Source organism: Arachis hypogaea, chromosome 8 (assembly GCF_003086295.3).
Source record: "Arachis hypogaea cultivar Tifrunner chromosome 8, arahy.Tifrunner.gnm2.J5K5, whole genome shotgun sequence".
Lineage (NCBI taxonomy): Eukaryota > Viridiplantae > Streptophyta > Magnoliopsida > Fabales > Fabaceae > Arachis > Arachis hypogaea.
In genome coordinates, this window is record NC_092043.1 from 45,829,533 (window position 1) to 45,851,097 (window position 21,565).

The 21,565-nt window shown below is 36.1% G+C and overlaps 1 protein-coding gene across 1 annotated transcript; it reads left to right on the plus strand.

The window, feature by feature from the left end:
* Nucleotides 1–2,381: 2,381 nt before the first annotated feature.
* LOC112707803 (uncharacterized) lies at nucleotides 2,382–21,030 on the plus strand. Its single transcript, XM_025759775.3, has 24 exons — nucleotides 2,382–3,424; nucleotides 6,727–6,871; nucleotides 7,906–8,184; nucleotides 8,394–8,561; nucleotides 8,663–8,878; nucleotides 10,119–10,213; nucleotides 10,533–10,707; nucleotides 11,633–12,057; nucleotides 12,145–12,262; nucleotides 12,432–12,506; nucleotides 12,601–12,672; nucleotides 13,030–13,167; nucleotides 13,751–13,904; nucleotides 14,087–14,459; nucleotides 14,745–15,207; nucleotides 15,575–15,909; nucleotides 16,570–16,793; nucleotides 17,181–17,269; nucleotides 18,595–18,672; nucleotides 18,895–19,183; nucleotides 19,298–19,492; nucleotides 19,685–20,172; nucleotides 20,541–20,696; nucleotides 20,872–21,030. The coding sequence occupies exons 1-14, from the start codon at nucleotides 2,580–2,582 to the stop codon at nucleotides 14,344–14,346; spliced, it is 3,165 nt and encodes a 1,054-aa protein (XP_025615560.1). The 5' UTR covers nucleotides 2,382–2,579; the 3' UTR covers nucleotides 14,347–14,459; nucleotides 14,745–15,207; nucleotides 15,575–15,909; nucleotides 16,570–16,793; nucleotides 17,181–17,269; nucleotides 18,595–18,672; nucleotides 18,895–19,183; nucleotides 19,298–19,492; nucleotides 19,685–20,172; nucleotides 20,541–20,696; nucleotides 20,872–21,030.
* The last annotated feature ends 535 nt before the right edge of the window (nucleotides 21,031–21,565 follow it).

The window sequence follows — 21,565 nt, forward strand, 5'->3', positions numbered from 1 at the left end:
ATTCAAGTTCAAGTATGGTTATCAACTTCTCTGTAACAAGTTTGTTTGACATAAAATTTATCAAGACCCAAACTTCACCCGGTCGAGACCCGATTTTAGTGTGGCACTAAAGTAATATGATTTCACTAGGTCTAACGTCGGGTAAATGTCTCAAAAATAGACTTGATCATTATTTAGGGTCGGGTCCATGTAAAGCCAAACTCGGTTTCATCTGATCCTATGTGCACCCCTAATCATCAACCCCTAAGTTATCTCTATCAATCATATGGTCTACTTCCAATTCATCACTATATGCCCCTTCCACATCACTTAGCTCACTTGTAACAACCCTCTTACCCTTGGCCGTAGTAGCCATCTTTGGTGCAGAATAATTTTTCCCAAATTCAATATCATATTCATACTCTTTCTCACTATCAGTGAAGTTGAAGTCTTTGGCACTACTTCTCTCCTCATTAGATGGCAAATATTCAAGGTTATCACTGTCTTTATCACTACTTTCATGGCGATCTCCTTCAATCTGTCATTCACCATCTAACTCTACTGAAATACCCTTATTCTAAAATTCTGTTTCAACCACATTCCTAACTGCATTAGTCACAGGATTATCATCCTTTGCTATCACATTCTTTTCTTGTTCTCCTACAAATACCACTATCTAAAGACCACCACTAATAAGTTCCTCACTTTCAACAACCCCAGTATCTTTTCCTACGATATAACCAACTTTTGAAAATTCATCTGCATCCCCAACATCATGCACCACAAACAAATCCACCAAGCCCCTCGTCTTAGCTATTTTGCACATCGCAATTGCATCTAAGTTACCTTTCAACATTTTCAAGTTATTCTCAGAATCATTCGCATTTAGATATTTACTATAATGCTACTAAAAGTATCCAAATTGTCTTAAATATTCATATGCCTCAAACACAGACCACCAATCGCCATCAATTTCTTCGATGATTGTAGTTTGCCTTGTCAAATACTTAAATATCCCGTTCTCATATCCGAATGTTCTCCCATGATGCACCCTCATGTTAAAGTATAACATCTTCTACTCAAACAATCTTATTATTCAACAAAATACATTACTAAAACAAACAAAAAAGAAAAAAAATAGATCATTACAAACCCTAACTTTATCCACAGTGAATGCAATCTACATTAAACCCTATACAACTTAGATGCATTAACATTGTTCTAAATCTCAAACCACCAAAATGAAAGAAATAGTTGAAGTGAAGCGACATTGCATGGATAGCAAGTTTATTTCAACAACGGCTATCTGCAGCGATGAAGATGAGTGACGAATGCGACAACACAACCTCGATCGAACTCCCAGCAACACAATTTCTTCAACGAGTAGCGTAGATCATCCTCGTAGGAACGCTTTTGTAGGGTATGACGCAAACGTTTCAAAGACCAAGTGTGTTCTCAAACATTGTGATTTATTTGAGGAAGACGAAATGATTTCGTGGGAATGACAAGAAGGAAAAGAAACCATCAAGGGCAAAATTGTCTTTAAAAAATATTTTTTTTTATCCGAAGGACAATTTTAAAACCAATTGAAGCTTTAGGGACGGTTTTGTATGCAAAAAAAAAGTTCGGAACAAAAAAATTCGAGACCAAAATCGTACTTAACCCCTTTTTAATTTAAGAGAATATGAAATTTAGTACATCTCTTTTTTTTTGAATTTGAAATTGTGTATGTAATGAGGATGATTTAATTTTTATTTTTTGAAAAAATACAATATTAGAAACTAAATAGATTTAACTTAACCTTAAAAGTTAATTTGATTATAATATCTACTAATATTATTTTTCTAATAAATATTTGAAGAATTTAGTGAGTTATGTCGGAAAATGGACAGATGACTATTATGTCTAACGGAAAAAAATATTAGAGATTGATTTGTGTATTAATTTTTTTGGATTAAAATATCTATTTTTAAAACTTTCGAGGACTGCTTTAGGTAATTACTCCGCTGAAAAATAAACTGAAAATTAATTTATCTATCAAAATAAAATTTTAAAAATATTTTTGTGTATTAATTTTTTTAGAACTAAAATATCTATTTTTAAAATTTTTAAAAATTAATTTAAATAATTACTTTTATTTTCATATTTACTTTTTTCTCTTAATTTGTTTAAAATAAATATTCATATACAAATCTCTTTATATAAAGATGATAATTAAAAATTGTTAGATAATATTTTAGTTAAACTTATTAAATCATGATCTACTGGTATTCAAATATCAACTTCTCTTGTAAAAAAAAAAAAAATCAAGAAAATAACGAATGTTTTGAGGGTTCACTTTTTTCTTTGAAAAAAATCAGACTAAAAAAGGGATTAATAATTAAATTCGTCCCAAAAAATTTATTATTGTTTAAATTAGTCTTCAAATGAAAAAACCAGACGAAAAAAACGAGGAATACTCTCTCTTACACACTTAGACACGCAAGTCGCTGCCCAGCAATAAACTCTCACACAATCACAAGAAGATTCGGTAGAGGAGATTCATGCACAAATTCAATCAGAGCTTCGGATGAAGTGAACCGGCAACTACACCACAGTCGATGTCGAAGGAAACGGAGTTTCTCTCTCGCCTCGCCGCGAACCACCTCCACCTCGCGCAATTCGAGCCCCTCCGCGCCGTCCTCCTCGCCCTCCGCCCTCGCAACCGCGACCTCGCCCGCCGCATCCTCCAAACCCTCGTTGCCCGATCTGGCCGCTTCCACAACATCCTCTGGTCCCCCTCATGCCCCTCCCCTTCCCTCCTCACATACCTCTCCACCCTCGAATTGCTCCAATTCGATAACGCCTCTTCCCCTTGGGGATTCGACTCCGAAACGCTGCGTTTTCGCGCCGAGTTTCTGCTTTTCGTGCAGAATTTGATCGACCTGGTTCCAGAACCTTCGGATGATGAAGAATTAAGAAGGTGTAGGAGAGTTCTTGATGGTGTTTTGGAGCTTGGTGTGAAGAGGTTGAGAGTGGACGGTGACGATGATGATGTTGGCGTTGGGGATTTTGAGAGGAGTGAAAGTTCTGCTAATGCGAGCGTTGCGACTGTGGTTGAGGAAGGTGAGTTGATGAGTTTGAGGAGGATGGTTTTGGATCATGCGGGTGTTTTTGATGCTCTGTGTGGGAATGTGTATAAGCAGATTAAGCGGTGGGAGAGTGAGGACCGTGGATTGGAGGTCACTGTCAAGCGAGGGGAGGGTGGCGGAGTGGTGGTGGAGGAGGAGGAGGAGGGGGCGGAGGAGGAAGGGGATGTTAGGGTTCTTGGTTGGATACTGAGGACTATTCAGGTTATTCATTTGGGTGCTATGAGGGAGAGTCTTGAAAAGGGGGATACACAAGGAGCGGTTTCCCATATTCGTTTTTTACATTTTGATTATGGAGTGGAGCAATCTGAGTACCGGTATGTTGACAATTTCCCCCCTCAATTTCCTTAACTTTTTGTACATGGAGACTAATTCTGAGGAATTTGATGTTTTTGTATACATGATGAGTTTAATTACTATCTACTAAGAGTGCAGAGATTGTTGGTAGATTCTATTAAATGTTTTTGTTTTCTTTTACACTGGCATTGTGTGCAAAATAAATCTATATATAGTATGATTCCCATTCAGATGAGGAATTCCAGTTAATCTTGGTGTGTAGTTTAGTAGTTTCGCTTCATATGATTAAGCCTGTAGTGTAGGACATCTAGTTTAGTGTGGTATCATGCCTTTTTGTATCTTCTATTTGGGCTGCCCTACATTATCTTCTTTCTACGCATGTTTTGATGGCTCAATAACTTCGTTTGATCTGTATGTTGTTGAATATAGAAATAAGGGTATGCTTGGTTTTGTTTTTAATTGTGTTTCATGTTTTTGGTGAAACAAGGAGTGAAAACATCTAAAACAATAAAATACCTGAGGAGATTTAAAACAAAAATATTGTTTCAATTTTCATCATTTCCTTCACAAATCTTGTTTCATTATTTTCTTCAAAAATTCATAGAGCAACAACAACAATAAAACCTTTTCCCACTAGGTGGGGTCGATTATATGGATCAAGCAACATCATTACGCCCTATCATAAATCATGTTAGAAATTAGTCCATCTATAAGTAAATCTCTCTTGATCGTCCTATTCAGAGACTTCTTAGGTCACTCTCTTGACCGGATGCTTTGATGGTCTTCTCCCAACAATCAACATGCTCAAACCACCTAAGGTGAAATTTTACAATCTTTTTAACAACAGGTCCACTTTAACTTTCTCCCTCATATATTTGTTCCTTATTCTATCAATTTGAGTATGACTACTCATCTATTAAAACGTCCTCATTTTTTGCCACACTAAACTTATCTTCATACTTATCCTTTACCCCCATACACTCTAGCCAATACAACATAATTGGTCTAATTAGAATGCGGTGAAATTTATCCTTAAGTTTCAGATAAACCTTTTTTGTTGCATATGAAGGAAAACGCATTCCTTCATTTTGACAAATCTGCTTGAATCCTTTGGTTCATATCGTCTCTATCTCAATTATATTAAATATAACCAAGATAGTTAAACCTCTTGACTTTTGTTAGGGTGTTTTCTCCAATTTTCACTGCAATGTTTGAGTTTACCCCTTGTTTGTTGCACTTACACTCAATATACTCCTTATTGCGGCTTATGCATAAACCATGTATTTCCAAAACTTGTCTCTAAAATCCAACGTCTTGTCCAAATCTTCCCTCGATTTGCCTTTAAGGACGATGTCATCGGAGAAAAGTATGTTCCATGGTATGGGTTTTTGTATATGCTCAATAAGCACTTCCAAAACTAGTGTGGAAAGATATGTGCTTAGAGATGACTCCTGGTATAATCTTACACCAATGAGAAATTTCTGTTATACCACGTGTTTTTCTTTTGGCAATTTCTTCTCACCTTTCACCAGATTCGGAAATCTATAATAAGAACCCTATGTTGAGTACTTGAGTGGTCTAGTTCTCTCCTGGAATAACTTAGCACTCAATTATTTGATTACTGCAAAGTTTCTATCAAATTTTCTCAACAAGAAAAAATCAATTTGAGAGCTTGTGAGTCTACTCTTGTGTGTTATAAGGTGATCTTCTTGTTTTCTGAAGCGAATGTTTGCTATAAGAAACTCAAATGTTAAGGAGAAGTTCAAGATGACTTTACCCCGTGTTCACTAATCCAAAACCAAGACCTTGGTGTATCCCTTTTGTACCTGCTCCCATCCTTCCTATCATGTCCGTTTAAATCTCCTCCAAAAAAAAATCTTATCTTCCAATGCCTTGGATTAAACCTATTGGATCTCCCCAATTTTTTTTTTTTGTGGTGCTCTTCCAACCAACTTGTGGTGCATAGGCACTAATAACATTAAAGGTCTCCCCATCAATAGCCATTTGGAGTGATGATCTGATCACCCACCTTTTTAACATCTACCACACCATTCTTCTAATTTTTATCAACAATAATGCCTACCTCAATTTGGTCCTTCTCGTTTTCTATTTACCAAAGCTTAAAACTTGAGGTGTCTAATTCTCTTCCTTTGCCCTCACCCAATAGTTTTTTTTTTTTTTTTTTTTTTTTTTTTTTTTTTAAGGCACATAATGTTTATTTTCTTTTTTGTCATGGTATCCACAACTTCCATTGATTTCCCTGTACGTGTGTCTACACTCCATGTCCTAAATTGCGACTTGCCCACCTTTACATTTGTGAATTACCTTATTTACTGTTGCTCGTTACGAAAACGTCGGAACCCTTGCTCATTTTGCACTACATTTGCGGCATTGATGCAACAAAATTTACTCATTTGACACTGTATTCGAGCCATACAATGCGTTGCTTCTGAACAACATAGGTTTAGTGCAATTCTGTGTTTGATCCTTGTCATTGGAATTCGACTGAGTTTTATGTTGGCTATTGATAAGCCTAACACAACCCTTCTCTTTTATCCAGATTTGGGACCATGTAAAATGTTTGCAACAAATGAAAATAGAAACCACGGAGTTCCTAGCTTCCCTTTTCATATTCAATAGAAAGATGAAACTTTAAATGCATGGTTTGCACTTGGGGACTTGATTTTATCATGAACTTCTATAAGCCTCATGTCTATTGTAGATACCTGTAAAAGCTTAGGGATCTAGGCTTATTTGACTGATGTAATTTGAAGCGGTAAGCACTTATTTTAGTGAACTACTTGTTTGGTCCTTGACAATTTCATTCCTCATTACTTTTGTTATACTTTTAAGTCTCCAACCATGCAAATAATGGGACAAATAGTCTTCAAGATTTGAAAATAACAAATTTATCCGCAACCACTTCCTAATTGAACAAGTGTATCTCATTATTAAAAAATGTGGACATATGAATTCTTCATTGTGTATGGCAGGACAAATTTGTCACCATTTTTCAATTGATGGTGGATGAATTTGTCATATTAAATCTTTAATTTGTCTCATGATTTATGGTTAGGGACTTGAAAGATAAAAAGGTTATGAGGGATGAGATTGTCCAGCATGATAATTATCAGGGTCTAGTTGAGGTCTTGCCTCTTTTTCTTTTTTAATATTTTTTTCATTCTTTTATTTGTTATTCATGAAGTGATGGAAGAGGTTTCTTCTTTCTTATTTAGTTACTTTGTTTTCCCCTCCTTTTTCTCATGCAAGCTTTTCCCTATCCAAGATGTTAAGATCTAAATGTTTTATAATCTTTTTGTAGCATAGTTTTGAAAGATCTCCTGAAAGTGGTTTTATCAAGAACTGAAGAGTTTGGGGACTCTTGGAATACCATGCGTAATCAGTTACTAGGGATTTTTAGTGAAGCTCTTTCATCATATTGCAATGACATCGTTCAAATGATACAGGTACAAGCTCTCTTTTTTTCACGAAGATATTATGAGAACAGAGCTTTTAGTGAGTAGCATATATTCATGGCACCATTGCTAATATGCTATTGGATCTCTTCGACAAATTGTATTCTTTTATTGCTCAAGTTTAGTTTTTATTTATCTCCTGAGTTTTTCCCATGTATGATAATTAAATTAACATTTTGGAAGTGCCAAAATTGGAGAATGACTTCATCATAGTATATTTGCTTCGCGGGGTTTGGATAGTGTCATAATAAATGAAACGGAGGGTGCTAGGAAGGTTACAGAGCATGTAAACTGTAGTAAATGCACCATGTAATCATAAGGTTAAGCTTGTAAAACTCCAGAAGCATAATAAAGCTGCTACTGTATAGCCTGTAGCTAGCTCCTACAGGTTGTCATAGTTAGTTAAACTAGGCTACTAGCTTGAGTCACTATCTAGTTAAAATCAACAGAAGTTTATTTTTTTAAATTCTCCATGTTTTACATTAGAAAGCCTCTATCTTTCTTCCCCCCCCCCCCCCCCCCTTTCATTATATTTTCTTATCCTTTCTCACATTTTCTAATCAAACCAACAAGACTTTTACATGTACATATATACTGTATGCACAAGACATTGCTTCAACAGGGAAGCATGAATACAGAGAGCAGAAAATAATTAGAATTCTCAAGATGTAATTTTGAGATAGCTCATTTCAAAGAAGGGCAAGGCTAAACTATTGCTGAAGCAAACAGAATCTTATGGAAATGCTTATTTTAGCTTTTTAAGAGGAAGTTTGACAATGTATTATAGCATTCCAACTTGATCAATGAGGCCTTTTTATCTAAAAAATACATTTTCTAGTATCTTTGACTTTCTTCTATGATGAAACCAACTAGCCAGAATCACTACTCTTGATGTAAAATTAGCGTCTAACAGTTGAGAAAATATTTTTTTTATGCTATAATTTTTTCCCTTGGACATTTTGATGTAAATGAAGAGTTTGCTCATTTAACTACTTTAAATCGTAAATATCAATTATTCTCTCCAGGGTATTCATGACGAGCTACTGTCTGAAGAGATAGAATTGGATAGAGTTCAATCTGACAAGTTTATTCCACGTCCTCTTGTACGTCTTCAAAGATATGTAGCAGAACCAAAGGCTAGTAAGAATTTAGATGATGAAGCATTATTCCCAAGTGAGGTAATCAGATCTTTTAAGACAGATATGTATCATTATGCTCGTGTTTCTGGACTCCATGTTCTTGAGTGTATTATGGATACAGCCCTGTCGGCTGTGGAGAGGGAGCAACTGGAAGAAGCAAGCAATGTATGTGCCTATCTTTTTGTTACTCTGCCAATATGCATATGTATGAATATTGTCATTCTATTAGATGTTACATTACATTATTTTCTTTTGGGTGTGGGGTTTTTTGGGTGGGGGGGGGGATTGGTCATTTTTAAACTTCTGAATTACCTAATTTAACCTACCATGCGGCTGTACTTTCAAATTCAAAGTTATATGCTTCTTGTTGCCAGGTCCTCCAATTGTTTCCCCATCTTCAGCCTTTGATAGCTGCCATGGGTTGGGATTTGTTGGCTGGTAAAATATCAGCACGGAGGAAATTAATGCAATTTCTCTGGACAAGTAAGTCACAAGTAATTCGGCTTGAAGAATCTTCTCTTTATGGTAATAAATCAGATGAGGTATTTTTCATCTTTCATTTTCAAAATGTGCTTCATGGGTGGTAATTAACTAAATGAAGTACTAGGTAGAATTCTGCTGAAAATTTTGATATTTCTGACAGATGTCCTGTGTCGAGCATCTATGTGATACCTTATGTTATCAGCTTGATCTTGCTGCTTTTGTTGCCTGTGTGAACTCTGGACATGCTTGGAGTTCCAAATTCTCATTGATGTTCTCTGGAAAAGAACAGCTGGAGCTTGGAGATGGAGATGTTTATTCTGATCCTTTTGTTGAGAACTTTGTCTTGGAAAGACTTTCGGTCCAAAGTCCTCTTAGGGTAATAACCTATGTCAAATGTATGATACTGTAATGAGTGAGCTTGATGTTTTGCAGTCTTCGCGTAATACAACATTTGCTTATTATGACAGATGTTATTGACTTATATGTTATTTTATTCCCCATCTTCTATAGAAGGTCACCCTTTATACTGAGCACTTGAACGTTTGAACTTTATGCTTTTAATGATATATGATCTATCTAGAGTGGCAGTTGCGGTACTGTTGGGTTTGGTAGTAGAAAAGGGGCAAAGTTTCAGTGTCACTGTGTAGTTTTTGCCACTATTTGGTTGGAGTGATAGATTTAGGTGAACTAGAGGAAAGGTGAAGAAGATGAAGAGAAGAGGTGAGAGCAGAGCAGAAAGAGAGAGAGATATCCAGAAATGTGAGAGTGATGATTTTGTTCTTATGATCAATGATACTGAGCTTACAGCTTTATATACATGGGGACTGATTTTAAGTTAGTTAGGCTCCTAATAGATTCTAGAAGCCATTTGCCTAATCACTCTCTAAACTGCTCAAGTTAGTTAGGGTCCTAATTCTGACTCGACTCTTCTAGAGCTTCTCTCTAGCTCACTCTATTAGGAGCTAATGCGTGCACCTTCAATGACATATTTACTGACAAGCATGTTTTGTGGGATAGGATTAGATGCTTAGCATCTTTTTGCTGTAAAGCTCATGATCTTTATAGGGCTTTTCCTCTCAGACATGCTGAGAGATCGGAAAGTTATGTTTTTATAAATTACTCTGTTGGTTGTTTTTCTTTTGTATAGGGGAGCCTTATCCCCAATAATAGTGATGTTGTTTTGTTACCTTTATAATCCTTTGGTAATACTTCTTGTCTCATTCTGTAACACGTTCTTAGGTGATTCTTAACCATGTAGTACTTGAATCTTGACTTGTGCATGGTAAATATACAAACTGGGATTTGAGAATTGATTAGGAAAATATATATTTGTTAATATGTAAAATACAAAGGACATCACTCAAACTTAAAAGATCTTCTAATAGATTGGAAAGCTATCATTGTTAGCTTTTTGTTTTTTATTTTTGTTCCTGTATTAGATGTCTGTTGTTCTAGTCTTCTTATATTGTATCATTCTTCTTTCATACAGAAAAGAACGGTATATTGGTTTCTATTTTAAACATTTCAGATTGGGATATATTATGCATGGATATTTTAATGTTCATATGTTAGTCTTATCTTCTGTTGTACAGTCCTGACTTTACAGTCTTTGTTAGGTACTTTTTGATGTTGTCCCAGGCATAAAATTCCAAGAAGCCATTGAGTTGATCAGTATGCAACCCATTGCCTCTACTCTAGAAGCTTGGAAGAGGTGTGCTTATGTTTTCCTTTATCTCTCTGAATGGTCTTTAGAGTCTCTTGAGGTTAAGATGGATATTTGCAGTTAAGGTGGCTGGATGTCATATTATTATTATTATTATTTTTTTATGGATTAATTAAGCTACATGGGATTATGCAAGTCGTGTGTGGCTAGAATTTCTTGACATGAAATGTTAAAATACTTAATCTCGTGTTTACTCTTAACTGTATATGTTTTTTCTTTTAGCCTCCCTGTTTTGTTGGTTTTTCTTCATGCTATTCACAAATCATCCCCCCCGCCCCCCAAACACCCGTTTTGTGTATGTGTGTAGGAAGCAAGATGTAGACCTCATGCACATGCGTTATGCTCTAGAATCTATTGTTCTTGCTTTAGGAGCGATGGAAAGGAGTACATCTGATGAAATAGGGAATCATCAAGCTGTGCCATTATCCCATTTGAAGGACTTGCAGAGCCATTTGGATGCAATTAGTAATCTTCCTCGCAAGGTTATTCTCTTTTAGTGATCATATGATTCTATTGTCCCACTTGCAGTAATTTTCTTCAGTTGGTTGTGTAAGGCAGGTTCTGTTAATATATCTTATACTTATCAATCATGTTGTAATTTTCCTAGTTCTATCTAGTTAAACTTCGTTGTGTCATTCACATGGAACATACCACCACACACCAGTGATGTGAACTCATGTTGTATTGGCCATTGGGATCTTTTGTTGCTTTTTCCCCCATTTCAGATAAAAACAGTTGATTTGTTCCTAACTTACTTTTTGTTTTGAAATTTGTCTTTTAAGTATTAAAATATTCCAAATTCGTTCTGTGAATAATGAACATTAAAAAATTACCCTCTAATTTCTTCAGGCCAAACTCATTTACCCTCTTTGTAGATCTGGTTGGTTATATTTAAAAGGGTTGATGTGAAAATAGAACTTGCTACATAAGGTGTCATTTATGTTATTTTTGTCAGTTCAGATGCTAGATAATATTTTTCTGTATATGTAACTAATATTGTTCACAATGATGATAAATATATTTAACTTTTTAAAGTTAGATGGCGAGTTTGAGACATTTCTTACTTGGATGGAAAATGTAAAACCAGAAAATAAGCTAGTGGACTAATCAATATTTTTGTCTTCTCTTAGTATTCCTTATCTAAAATTGAAAACAAAAAAATTCAATAGGTAACTGTAAGGAAAAAGTTTTGCAGGATATAATATGCTGCGTGTCGGGAACTGGATGTTTAGTAATTGATAATGAGCATCCATGCAGTAGGATAAACATTTTAAAAGGAGTCCATGTGCCATTGTTTTTATATTTCTGTGATTTAAACTGTAAATTTCAGTGTTGTCATAAAAGTGTTCAAAGTCTAGTAATTTTCTGTCAGCATACTTATCTTTTGGCAAATTTTCAATGATGCAGATTTTTATGGTGAATGTGATTATTTCGCTATTGCATATGGATAATGTTTCTATTAACTTGATGCATTGTGGATCACCATGGAGTAATTCTAAATTATCCAGTGCTTGCTCTTTGGAAGATGATTATCCAACCAGAACTGAAGGGGCAAATAAAATGGTTATATCTTTCACTTCTTTGCTACTTGATATATTGTCTCGCAACATTCCGACATCAGAGATTGAATTAGAGAACACACTATCTGATAGTGTTAATACAGCCACTAGACAGGCACTCGAGTGGAGAATCTCAATCTCAAAGCGTTTCATTGAAGAGTGGGAATGGCGTTTGTCAATTTTACAGCATCTTCTACCATTATCTGAACGCCAATGGAGATGGAAGGAGGCTTTGACGGTTTTACGTGCAGCTCCATCTAAGCTACTTAACCTGTGAGCTCTGCCTTTCTAATGTATAAAATAGCAAATAAAATGTATCTCATGTCATTTGAGAAATCAAATCTCGTGTTTCTTCTGCAGATGCATGCAAAAAGCTAAGTTTGATATTGGAGAAGAAGCTGTTCATCGATTTTCATTATCTGCTGAAGACAAAGCTACCCTTGAGTTAGCCGAATGGGTAGATAGTGCCTGCAATAAAGTATGCATATATTCTTTTCAATTTTATGTGACAAATGTAATCAGTATTAGCTGCTAAGAGTCGTAGCGGTTACAGTCTTTTGGATGCATTCCTATTTCCGTTTCTTAATGGCCTTTGATTTCCTGTTCCCTGTCTTGGAGGATGATGTAGTATTTTCTTCCATATGTAGGAAGATGATGTGGTATCCCGTGTACATGATCTGGATTTTTCCTCTTTACGCTCCCAGTTGGGTCCCTTGGCTACCGTAAGTGCCTAAGCAGTTTTCATTTTGTCATTTCAACATAATAAAATGAGTAATATATATTTTGTTGGTTTTGAGCATTTGCATTTCTTTCCAGATTCTTCTTTGCATTGATGTTGCTGCAACTTCTGCAAAGTCTGCCAAGATGTCGCAGCAGCTACTTGATCAGGTGCTGCTATCCTTTGTTCAATAGATTCCACTCCTTTCAACTAACTTTTCCTTGCATTATAGAGGGAAGGAAGAAATAGCAAATCATAAGATGTAGGATAAAAGTAATCCCCTTTACAGAAGCATGATAACAAAACAGAGTGAATCCAATCTATTTTGTTAGTATTACACTTCTCTAAAAGAAAATTGGAATGCATAAACAAGGGGAAATAACTAGAGTGAAGGAAAAAAATTATATCACCTAGGCAGTTTTATGTTCATCAATTGTTGAATCTATTACTAACTTTTATCTCCTGTTATTCTTTACTCTTGCAAGGTTTTGTCCTGCTGACTAAATCTTATGCTCAACCATTTGCAGGCACAAACTATGCTATCTGAGATATATCCTGGAGGATCTGCCAAAGATGGATCCACTTATTGGGATCAGATCCTTGAAGTGGGAGTCATCTCTCTGTCACGGCGTCTTCTAAAGCGCTTACATGAGTTCTTGGAGCAGGTGAGGAATTTTGAGTACTATTTATTGGTCCAGGAATCATTTTCATGTACAGCATTGTGGGCCTTGAAAGCTATAGTTTAAACCTTTCTGATTTTAGTCATGGGCATAAGCCAACTGTATCTCATAAGCTTTCCTACAGTGTTCCTCTGTCATGTTGTCTGGCAGACTCTAAAAAGATAAAAGTTCTAAGTTACTCATTCTACAACATCATGTGCATTACCTAAATAACTCATTGATTGCAGTTCTTCATTAACTAATTTATTAGGCGAATTCTAGTATGCCTATGTTTATGGTGGCTACTGTGGCTATGAAGTGGTGTTAAAATTAAAATCACATTTTTTTTTTTTACATTTTAGTAACACTTTTTTTAGCAACACTTTTAAAAAAGCGTTGTTAAATAGTAAAAAAGCATTACTTTAATTTTAGCAACACTTTTTATAACACCACAGTCACCATAGCCACCGTAGCATAGGCATACTAGAATAACTGAATTTATTATTACCCACATATCTACCATCTATATTTTTTCAATCTTGTAAGAAGGCTGTCTTGGCAATGATGTTTATATGTTCTGCCCCTTCAGGACAACCCTCCAGCACTTCAGGCAATCTTATCTGGGGAAATTATTATCACTTCCCCGAAAGAGTCTCACCGGCAAGAGCAGAGGGAGCGTGCTCTTGCTCTGCTGCATCAGATGATTGAAGATGCTCATATGGACAAGCGACAGTTTCTCAGTGGTACTTCTTTCATGTTTCTTTTGGCATGTTATTAGTAGTGTTATTAATTATTATGCAAAAATATGAATAATTTTATCTATGGGCATTTCATTCCTCATCTTCTTTGATTTAAGCAATTGGGTAGAGACCACCTGGTATTCCTTTCTTCTGATTAGAACACGTTTTTTATGCATAAATCATAGGTAAGCTTCATAACCTTGCAAGAGCTGTCGCTGATGAAGAAACTGAACCAAGTACTACTACTAGAGGTGAGGGACTGTATGCTGATCGGGGTGTTATTGCCACACACAGTGACAAGGACATTATACTTGGGCTTGGTTTAAGAGTTGCTAAACAAATACCTTTGAGTTCAAGTGGAGGAGAAACAGGCCAGCACTCTGCTGGTTATGATATTAAAGATTATGGGAAGAGGATATTTGCTCCCTTGACTGCCAAACCATGACATATCTATCACAGTTCATTCTTCATGTTGCTGCGATTGGTGATATAGTTGATGGAACTGATACTACTCATGATTTTAACTTCTTCTCTGTCGTGTATGAGTGGCCTAAGGATGTAAGGTTCTCAAAATGTTTAATTATTGACGGAACATTTACCATGATTTTGATTTACTTCAATGAGTACCCATTGCATGTGATGGTTAACAGCATATAAATTTTGTAATCAGATGATGCTTGTTTATTAAGCTACCCCTCTTTGCCTCTTACGGAAATCATAATAGTTTATTTTAAAAGATATAATTATCATTTATTCATTTATTAATGTATTTTTATGTTTCATGTTATGAGCAATATTGCTTTAATTTAATCACCTGTGCTGGTTTTGCTTTTCTATGTACAGCTTTTGACCCGGCTTGTTTTTGAAAGAGGCAGTACTGATGCGGCTGGAAAGGTAGCTGAAATCATGTTTGCTGATTTTGTACATGAGGTGATTTCGGCATGTGTCCCTCCAGTTTTCCCTCCGCGATCTGGACATGGATGGGCATGTATTCCAGTTGTTCCTACATTCCCCAAGAGCAGCTCTGAATATAAAGTACTGTCTCCATCATCTAAAGATGCTAAACCTAGTTGCTATTGCCGCTCTTCAGCAACACCCGGTGTTGCTTTATACCCTCTACAGTTGGATGTGGTGAAGCATTTGGCAAAAATTTCCCCAGTCAGGGCTGTATTAGCATGTGTATTTGGAGTACTATACTGTACAGTAGCAGTAGCTCTTCAATTTCAAGCTCCTTGAATGATGGATTACTGCAAGCTCCGGATGCTGATAGATTATTCTATGAGTTTGCTCTTGATCAATCCGAAAGGTGCATGCCCTTCCTTTCGATTTTTGTTGGCAAGTGGCAGTTTCATATAAACATGTGTCAAACTATTTCACTGGCAACAATCTTCTGGGTTCTTTTGGATTGCTCAACACCCCTAGGATGAAAATTTTGTAGGTTAGAGTAGTGTTTTATATATATATATAAAACCATTCATTTGCTTTCCTTAATTTGTTCATATCCCATGTTTCCATAGGGTTTTGTTTCCTTTCTTTGCTTTTTGTAAGGGAGGAGTGTAACAAACTGTTTCAAGAATGCATCTCGCCCTCTTCTTTTAGTTTAATATACACGGTTTGTATGCTATCAGTCAGTCTGTGTTATAAATACTTGTTTATTCTTATCTTCTCTCCAGGTTCCCAACCTTAAACAGATGGATACAAATGCAAACTAACCTCCATCGAGTTTCAGAAGTTGCAGTAACTGGTCAAACAGCTGATGACAGCAATCGCGAGGCAAGAACTTCTATTAAGAGAATTCGTGAACATGACACTGAGACAGAGTCAGATGCTGATGACATTGTTAGTAGCAGTTCTATCCTGTGGCTCTAACAGAACTGAATGGCCATGGAATTGAAGCCACAGATTTCTCGCATGATTCCTCAAAATATGAAGCTGGTCAAATTGATACCACAATATTCCTTTCATTTGATTGGGACAATGAAGAACCATATGAAAAGGCAGTAAGACGGTACAATTACTTCAAAATTTTCTTCCCTTTACTATATTCAATTGTTCTTGCATTAGAATTGTAGAATAAGAGAATATCGTATAATGTGTTAATATATTTTAGAATATATTGATGAATATTTCTTTGGATTAGTTCTGATGTTTACTGTTATTCTATGATTATTTCCGTATTTGAATAGGATTAGGGTTTCCCTATTATTATAAATAGGGATAGGGATAATGCCTTTCCTCTTGTAACACACCACACATCAATCATTTTATATTTTCTTCTAACCTTTCCTTCTCTCTTCCCCTGCTTTCCTAAATCCCTAATCTCGAGAAAGAATGTTGCCTACATTGTGTAATCAAGCAAAGCTCAGAGCTGTTGTCTGAGGTTTTTCCCTAAATGACATGCTGAGGATCGGAAAGTTTATTTCCATTGATTTTTAATTCTTTGGTTCCTTTATTTTCCTGTTTCCTGTTCCTTCTTTGGTTTACAACACCCCCCCCCCCGGTTCCTTTGTCTTTTAGTTTATATGCTGAGGATGCCTAATTCTCCTCACTTTTATTCTTTCAATTCGTATAAAAAGAAAATATTTTTTTTTAAACTGAGGTTTACTCTTTCTTTAGCGATTTACATGTTACACATGCTCTTTTCTTTCTTTTTTTTTTTCTGTTGTAGACTTATTGAAGAAGGAAACTAATGGATGCCCTTGCACTCTCGGATCGCTTTCTACGTAATGGGGCCTCTGATCAGCTTCTTCAGCTACTCATTGAACGTTCAGAAGAGATTCACTCAAATTCTGCACAGCATCATGGGTATGGAGGAAGTAATCTTTGGAGCAACAGTTGGCAGTATTGCCTAAGGTTGAAGGACAAACCGCTGGCAGCTAGACTTGCCTTAAGGTGTGTGAATAATTTCATTTTCTTGATTTAGCAGGAACTCTATGTATCTGGTAAAGGATATATTCTGTTACCATAAGTTCTGTTAAAAATATAGAACTGTTTCTTGTCTTCACCTAACAGCTTAAAAGTTTAGGATAGCTAGTTCTTGATGTAGTTTGTCAGTTATTCAAATCGATAGGGTCTTTCACTAAAGGCTTGATAGATATATGAAATCATTTATTGTAATCCTGTTGGCGAAGTAAGATATTATGTTTCAGCCAACACTTCTAGTGCTGCTTTCTCTTCATTTTTGGCATGTTTACATTAGAGAATATGATAGTTGCCTAATTGCTTTTTAAATTCTCTCAGCCTATGATGGCATTCTCAAATTTCAGAATTTTATAATAGGTATGTGCACACTTGGAATTAGATGCTGCTTTAGATGTTCTGACAATGTGCTGTTGCCACCTGCTCAGAATGATCCTGTTAGGCAAGAGGTACTTTTCTTTTCCTATCATTCTTTCCATTAATACTATATTCTTACATCAACATTGCCATTATGGTGTGATGCTTGGATACTCTTATAGTGTTTGTCATACCCATGCTGGATGCATCTCTGTTATGATTAACTGTGGTACTCAATACTCATGGATTGCTAGTTAGCTACACGAGTATACTATATATATGATTAACTCTGCTACAAATTTGTTGAGGTACATCTTGGTCAAGTCTTACCATGAGTTGATATTATCTAAGTAGAAGCCAATGCATGCAAAATGTCCTAGTTGTTTGGTTTACTATTAATATAGCAAATCCATAGTTTTGAATTTTGATGGTGGATGGCGGCTAATGGCGGAAGGGTAAAAAACCGCCATGAGGTATAGCGGATGGTGTTGCGTGAAATGGCAGATATGGTGGATACATTCAAAAAAATATAAATTATATACAAATATATACTAAATAATCTATAAAATTTAAATAAAACTACTAAAAGACAAAGAAAATTATATCTAAACTACTAACTACTAATACTTTATCAGTAATAATATGAAACTATTATCCACAATCAATATTAAAGATTAAAACTAATATCAAATTGACATAAATAGTAATATCAACACAAATAAAGCAGTAGCAAAAGCAAATTGAGGGTTTATAAAGTACAAAAATTGAGGGTGAGAATAGAAAAAAAGAGATTAGAATGGAAAAACAAAAAAAACTCTAGGGTTCAAAATACAAAGAAAAAAAAGGAAGCAGCTTAGAGAAGCAGAGTTTCACAAACAACGTTCAATGTTGTCGTCTTCCTCTGTAGTTCGTGGTGCAATTGTTGTCAATGTTCTGTGCTCTGCAGAATAGCGGTGATGCTATTGTTGGTGATGAGTCGGGTCACAAGTCCTCGTCTTCCTCAAGCAGCAGAGAGGGAAAGTGAACAACAAAGATTATAGAGGGCGTGAAGAGCAGTATACAAGAGCCAATGAATACCCTCTAATTTTTAAAAAGAAAACTCCAAACCAACCCGCATTTCTGCCATACCAGTATCAGACCGCCATGGCCCACCGCAATTGCGGCTGCCATTTCTGCAACGCCACAAACTTAAAATGACGGTTAGCCAAAAACCGCCACGCCATAATGTCATGTCCGGCCATGGCTGCAATTTGAAAACACTGAGCAAACTACTCTCTTTCAAATTTTATCTGTTCTACAGTTGATACTTTATTCTTTTTGTTTTTACATTTCCGTATTTACCTGTATTTTAAAAAAAAATAAATCTTTTGACATGCTTCATATGGTATTAAATTACATTATTCTTTGTAATGTTTAGATTTTGCAAATGAAACAAGCTCTGCAGAGGTACAGCCACATATTAAATGCGGACGATCATTATACAAGCTGGCAAGAGGTTATATTCTCTTCTGTAAACTGTTAAATGTCCAATGTATCAGTGCTTTTCTTTTCTTTCTTTTCTATTTTTTTTTATTATTCAGAAGTCTATGTTGTTTATGTATACGGTTTACATGAAACCACCAGTAAATGATGTATTAGGAATATACTTACAGTAACATATTTTTCTCTCTTGATTATGACAAATCTTGGCGTCATGAAAAGAAATTGTCTGTTTCAGGTTGAAGCAGATTGCAAGGAAGATCCAGAGGGCTGGCACTTAGATTAGCTGGAAAGGAGCTGTATCTGCTGCATTAGAAGTGGCAGAAAGTGCAGGGTTGTCGAATGATTTACGAAGAGAGTTGCAGGGACGACAGCTTGTGAAACTTCTAACAGCTGACCCCCTTAATGGTGGAGGACCAGCTGAAGCCTCACGCTTTCTTTCTTCATTACGGGACACAGATGATGCCTTGCCGGTTGCGATGGGTGCAATGCAACTGTTGCCCAATTTGCGTTCAAAACAGCTTCTTGTAATCAAACATTTATCTATCATATTGTTCCTGCATTTATGATATAAATTGTTGTCTCCGAACTTTTGGAATTCCCTCAACATCCTGGTAAATTTTCTCTATGGATTTTTGAAGGTTCACTTCTTCCTGAAGCGGAGGGAAGGAAATTTGTCTGATGTTGAGATTTCCCGGCTTAATTCATGGCGTTAGGTTCGTGTGCTGGCTGTCTTGCCAGTACCGTGGCAGCAAAGGTGCTCTTCCCTGCATGAGCATCCTCATCTGATTTTGGAAGTGTTGCTTATGCGGAAACAGTTGCAATCAGCAGCACTGGTACTATAATTTACTTTGGCTAGGTGCTTTAATTACATGCATTAGTATTCATTTTCCTTTTTGTGACTACTTTATATCTATTATTTTGTATAGGATATGCCGTATCCTTTTTGTATTTTAAGAAAATCTTTTGTTACTTATATACTCATAAATCACAGTCAATGTGATGTTTGTTTGCCTTTGTTTCTACAGATATTAAAGGAATTTCCTTCCTTACGAGACAACAATGTAATTACTACGTACTCGGCTAAGGCTATTGCTGTAAGCATCAGCTCACCTCCAAGGGAACACCGGATATCTGTTTTAGGATCCAGGCCAAAGCAGAAGCTAGACCGGGTGCCCCTCCCAAGATGTCTTTTACAAGCAGCCTAAGTAACTTGCAGAAAGAGGCCCGAAGAGCTTTTTCATGGGCTCCTAAAAACACTGTGGACAGAAGTGCTCCCAAGGATGTTTATAGGAAAAGAAAAAGTTCTGGATTATCCCCTTCTGATAGAGTTGCCTGGGAGGCAATGACTGGGATTCAAGAGGATCGTATTTCGTCCTTTTCTACAGAAGGGCAAGAACGGCTTCCTTCTGTTTCAATTGCTGATGAATGGATGCTTACAGGTGACCTTGTTAAAGATGAAAGCATTCGTTCATCTCACAGATATGAAAATTCCCCTGACATTACCCTTTTTAAGGTTGGTTATTTCTATCGAGTGTAGTAGTACATTAGATATATAACCATTCATGTACTTTCACTTGACAACTTAAGTTTAAGAGTATATTTCAGACATGTATAAGAGCTTCTATACTAAAATGTCTAAAGTTAATCCTTGTCCCTCCCAAAAAAACCCCAAACACACACACACACAAAAGTAAATTGTTCTAACTATCAATCTTAAAAGTGTTCTTACATGAGGAGGTGTTAGATACAACTATTCTTATACCTCTACCTGATGCCTTAAGCGCTTTTAGGAGAAATAGTTCATGTCATAGTAGAATATCTCTGCCATCTTTTATTTTTTTATCGATGCCATTTTGTCTCTTCTGGATGCTTGTCTTGTAGGCACTACTTGCTCTTTGTTCTGATGAGTCCGTCTCTGCCAAAATTGCCCTTGACTTGTGCATTAATCAAATGAAGAATGTCTTGAACTCCATCAGTTGCCTGAGAATGCTTCTATGGAAACGATGGGCGGCATATCATGCCACAGAAACTTTTGCAGTATTTATTCGAAAAGAGTAGTTTTTTGAGTATAGTGGTGATAATTGAATACGCTCTAAGTATGGTTATTTGCTTTAATGCAATTGTAAGATGGCACATCATCTCTATTTCTGTCATTAGTTCATTAGAATTTTGCTACAATGAAAACACTACCATTCTAATATTGTATTTGCAGGGTTGCTTTATGCGAAGTCCCTTCTAAGAAAGCTCACAGGTGGAATTGATTTTCCAGTAATCCTGAAAGAAATAGAGATACTGATGAGACATCATCTGATGCTGGTAGCTCTAGTGTGGGTAGTCAAGCGACGGATGAGCTATCTGAAATCTTGTCTCAGGCAGATGTCTGGTTGGGACGAGCAGAGCTTCTCCAAAGCCTTTTGGGTTCAGGATAGCTGCTTCTCTTGATGACATCGCTGATGCAGAGTCATCTGCCCATCTTCGTGACAGGTTGGTTGTGGAAGAACGGTACAGCATGGCTGTGTATACCTGCAGAAAGTGCAAGGTAGATTATGCCTGTCAGTCATATAGTTACTGGAAGGCTGATTTCCTTTACTATGGGTTAAAAACTAAATTTCCCTTCATTAGATTGATGTTTCCCTGTGTGGAATGCATGGGACATGCACTAATTCGATGGAGCATTATGGACAAGCTCGTGTGAAGTTCAAGTATGTGATATATATAATATATATATATATAATATATATATAAATATAATATATATAATATATAAAAAAAAAATATATAGGAAAGATTTGCCGCCCCCAAGGAGTATTGCACAATGCAGTGATATTTTGGCCATCCCATGAAGGACCTCTGAAGTACGGACTTAAATCCTCATTGTTTTATCATTATTTATTTTTTTTTTATTT

Bases quoted from the DNA above. Each gene is read 5' to 3' on its own strand.
- LOC112707803 (XM_025759775.3), top strand. From the start codon at position 2,580: ATGTCGAAGGAAACGGAGTTTCTCTCTCGCCTCGCCGCGAACCACCTC. The intron at 8,562-8,662 runs GTATTTTTCATC...TATTTCTGACAG, and splicing joins ATGGTAATAAATCAGATGAG to ATGTCCTGTGTCGAGCATCT. The intron at 12,058-12,144 runs GTGAGCTCTGCC...TTTCTTCTGCAG, and splicing joins CCATCTAAGCTACTTAACCT to ATGCATGCAAAAAGCTAAGT.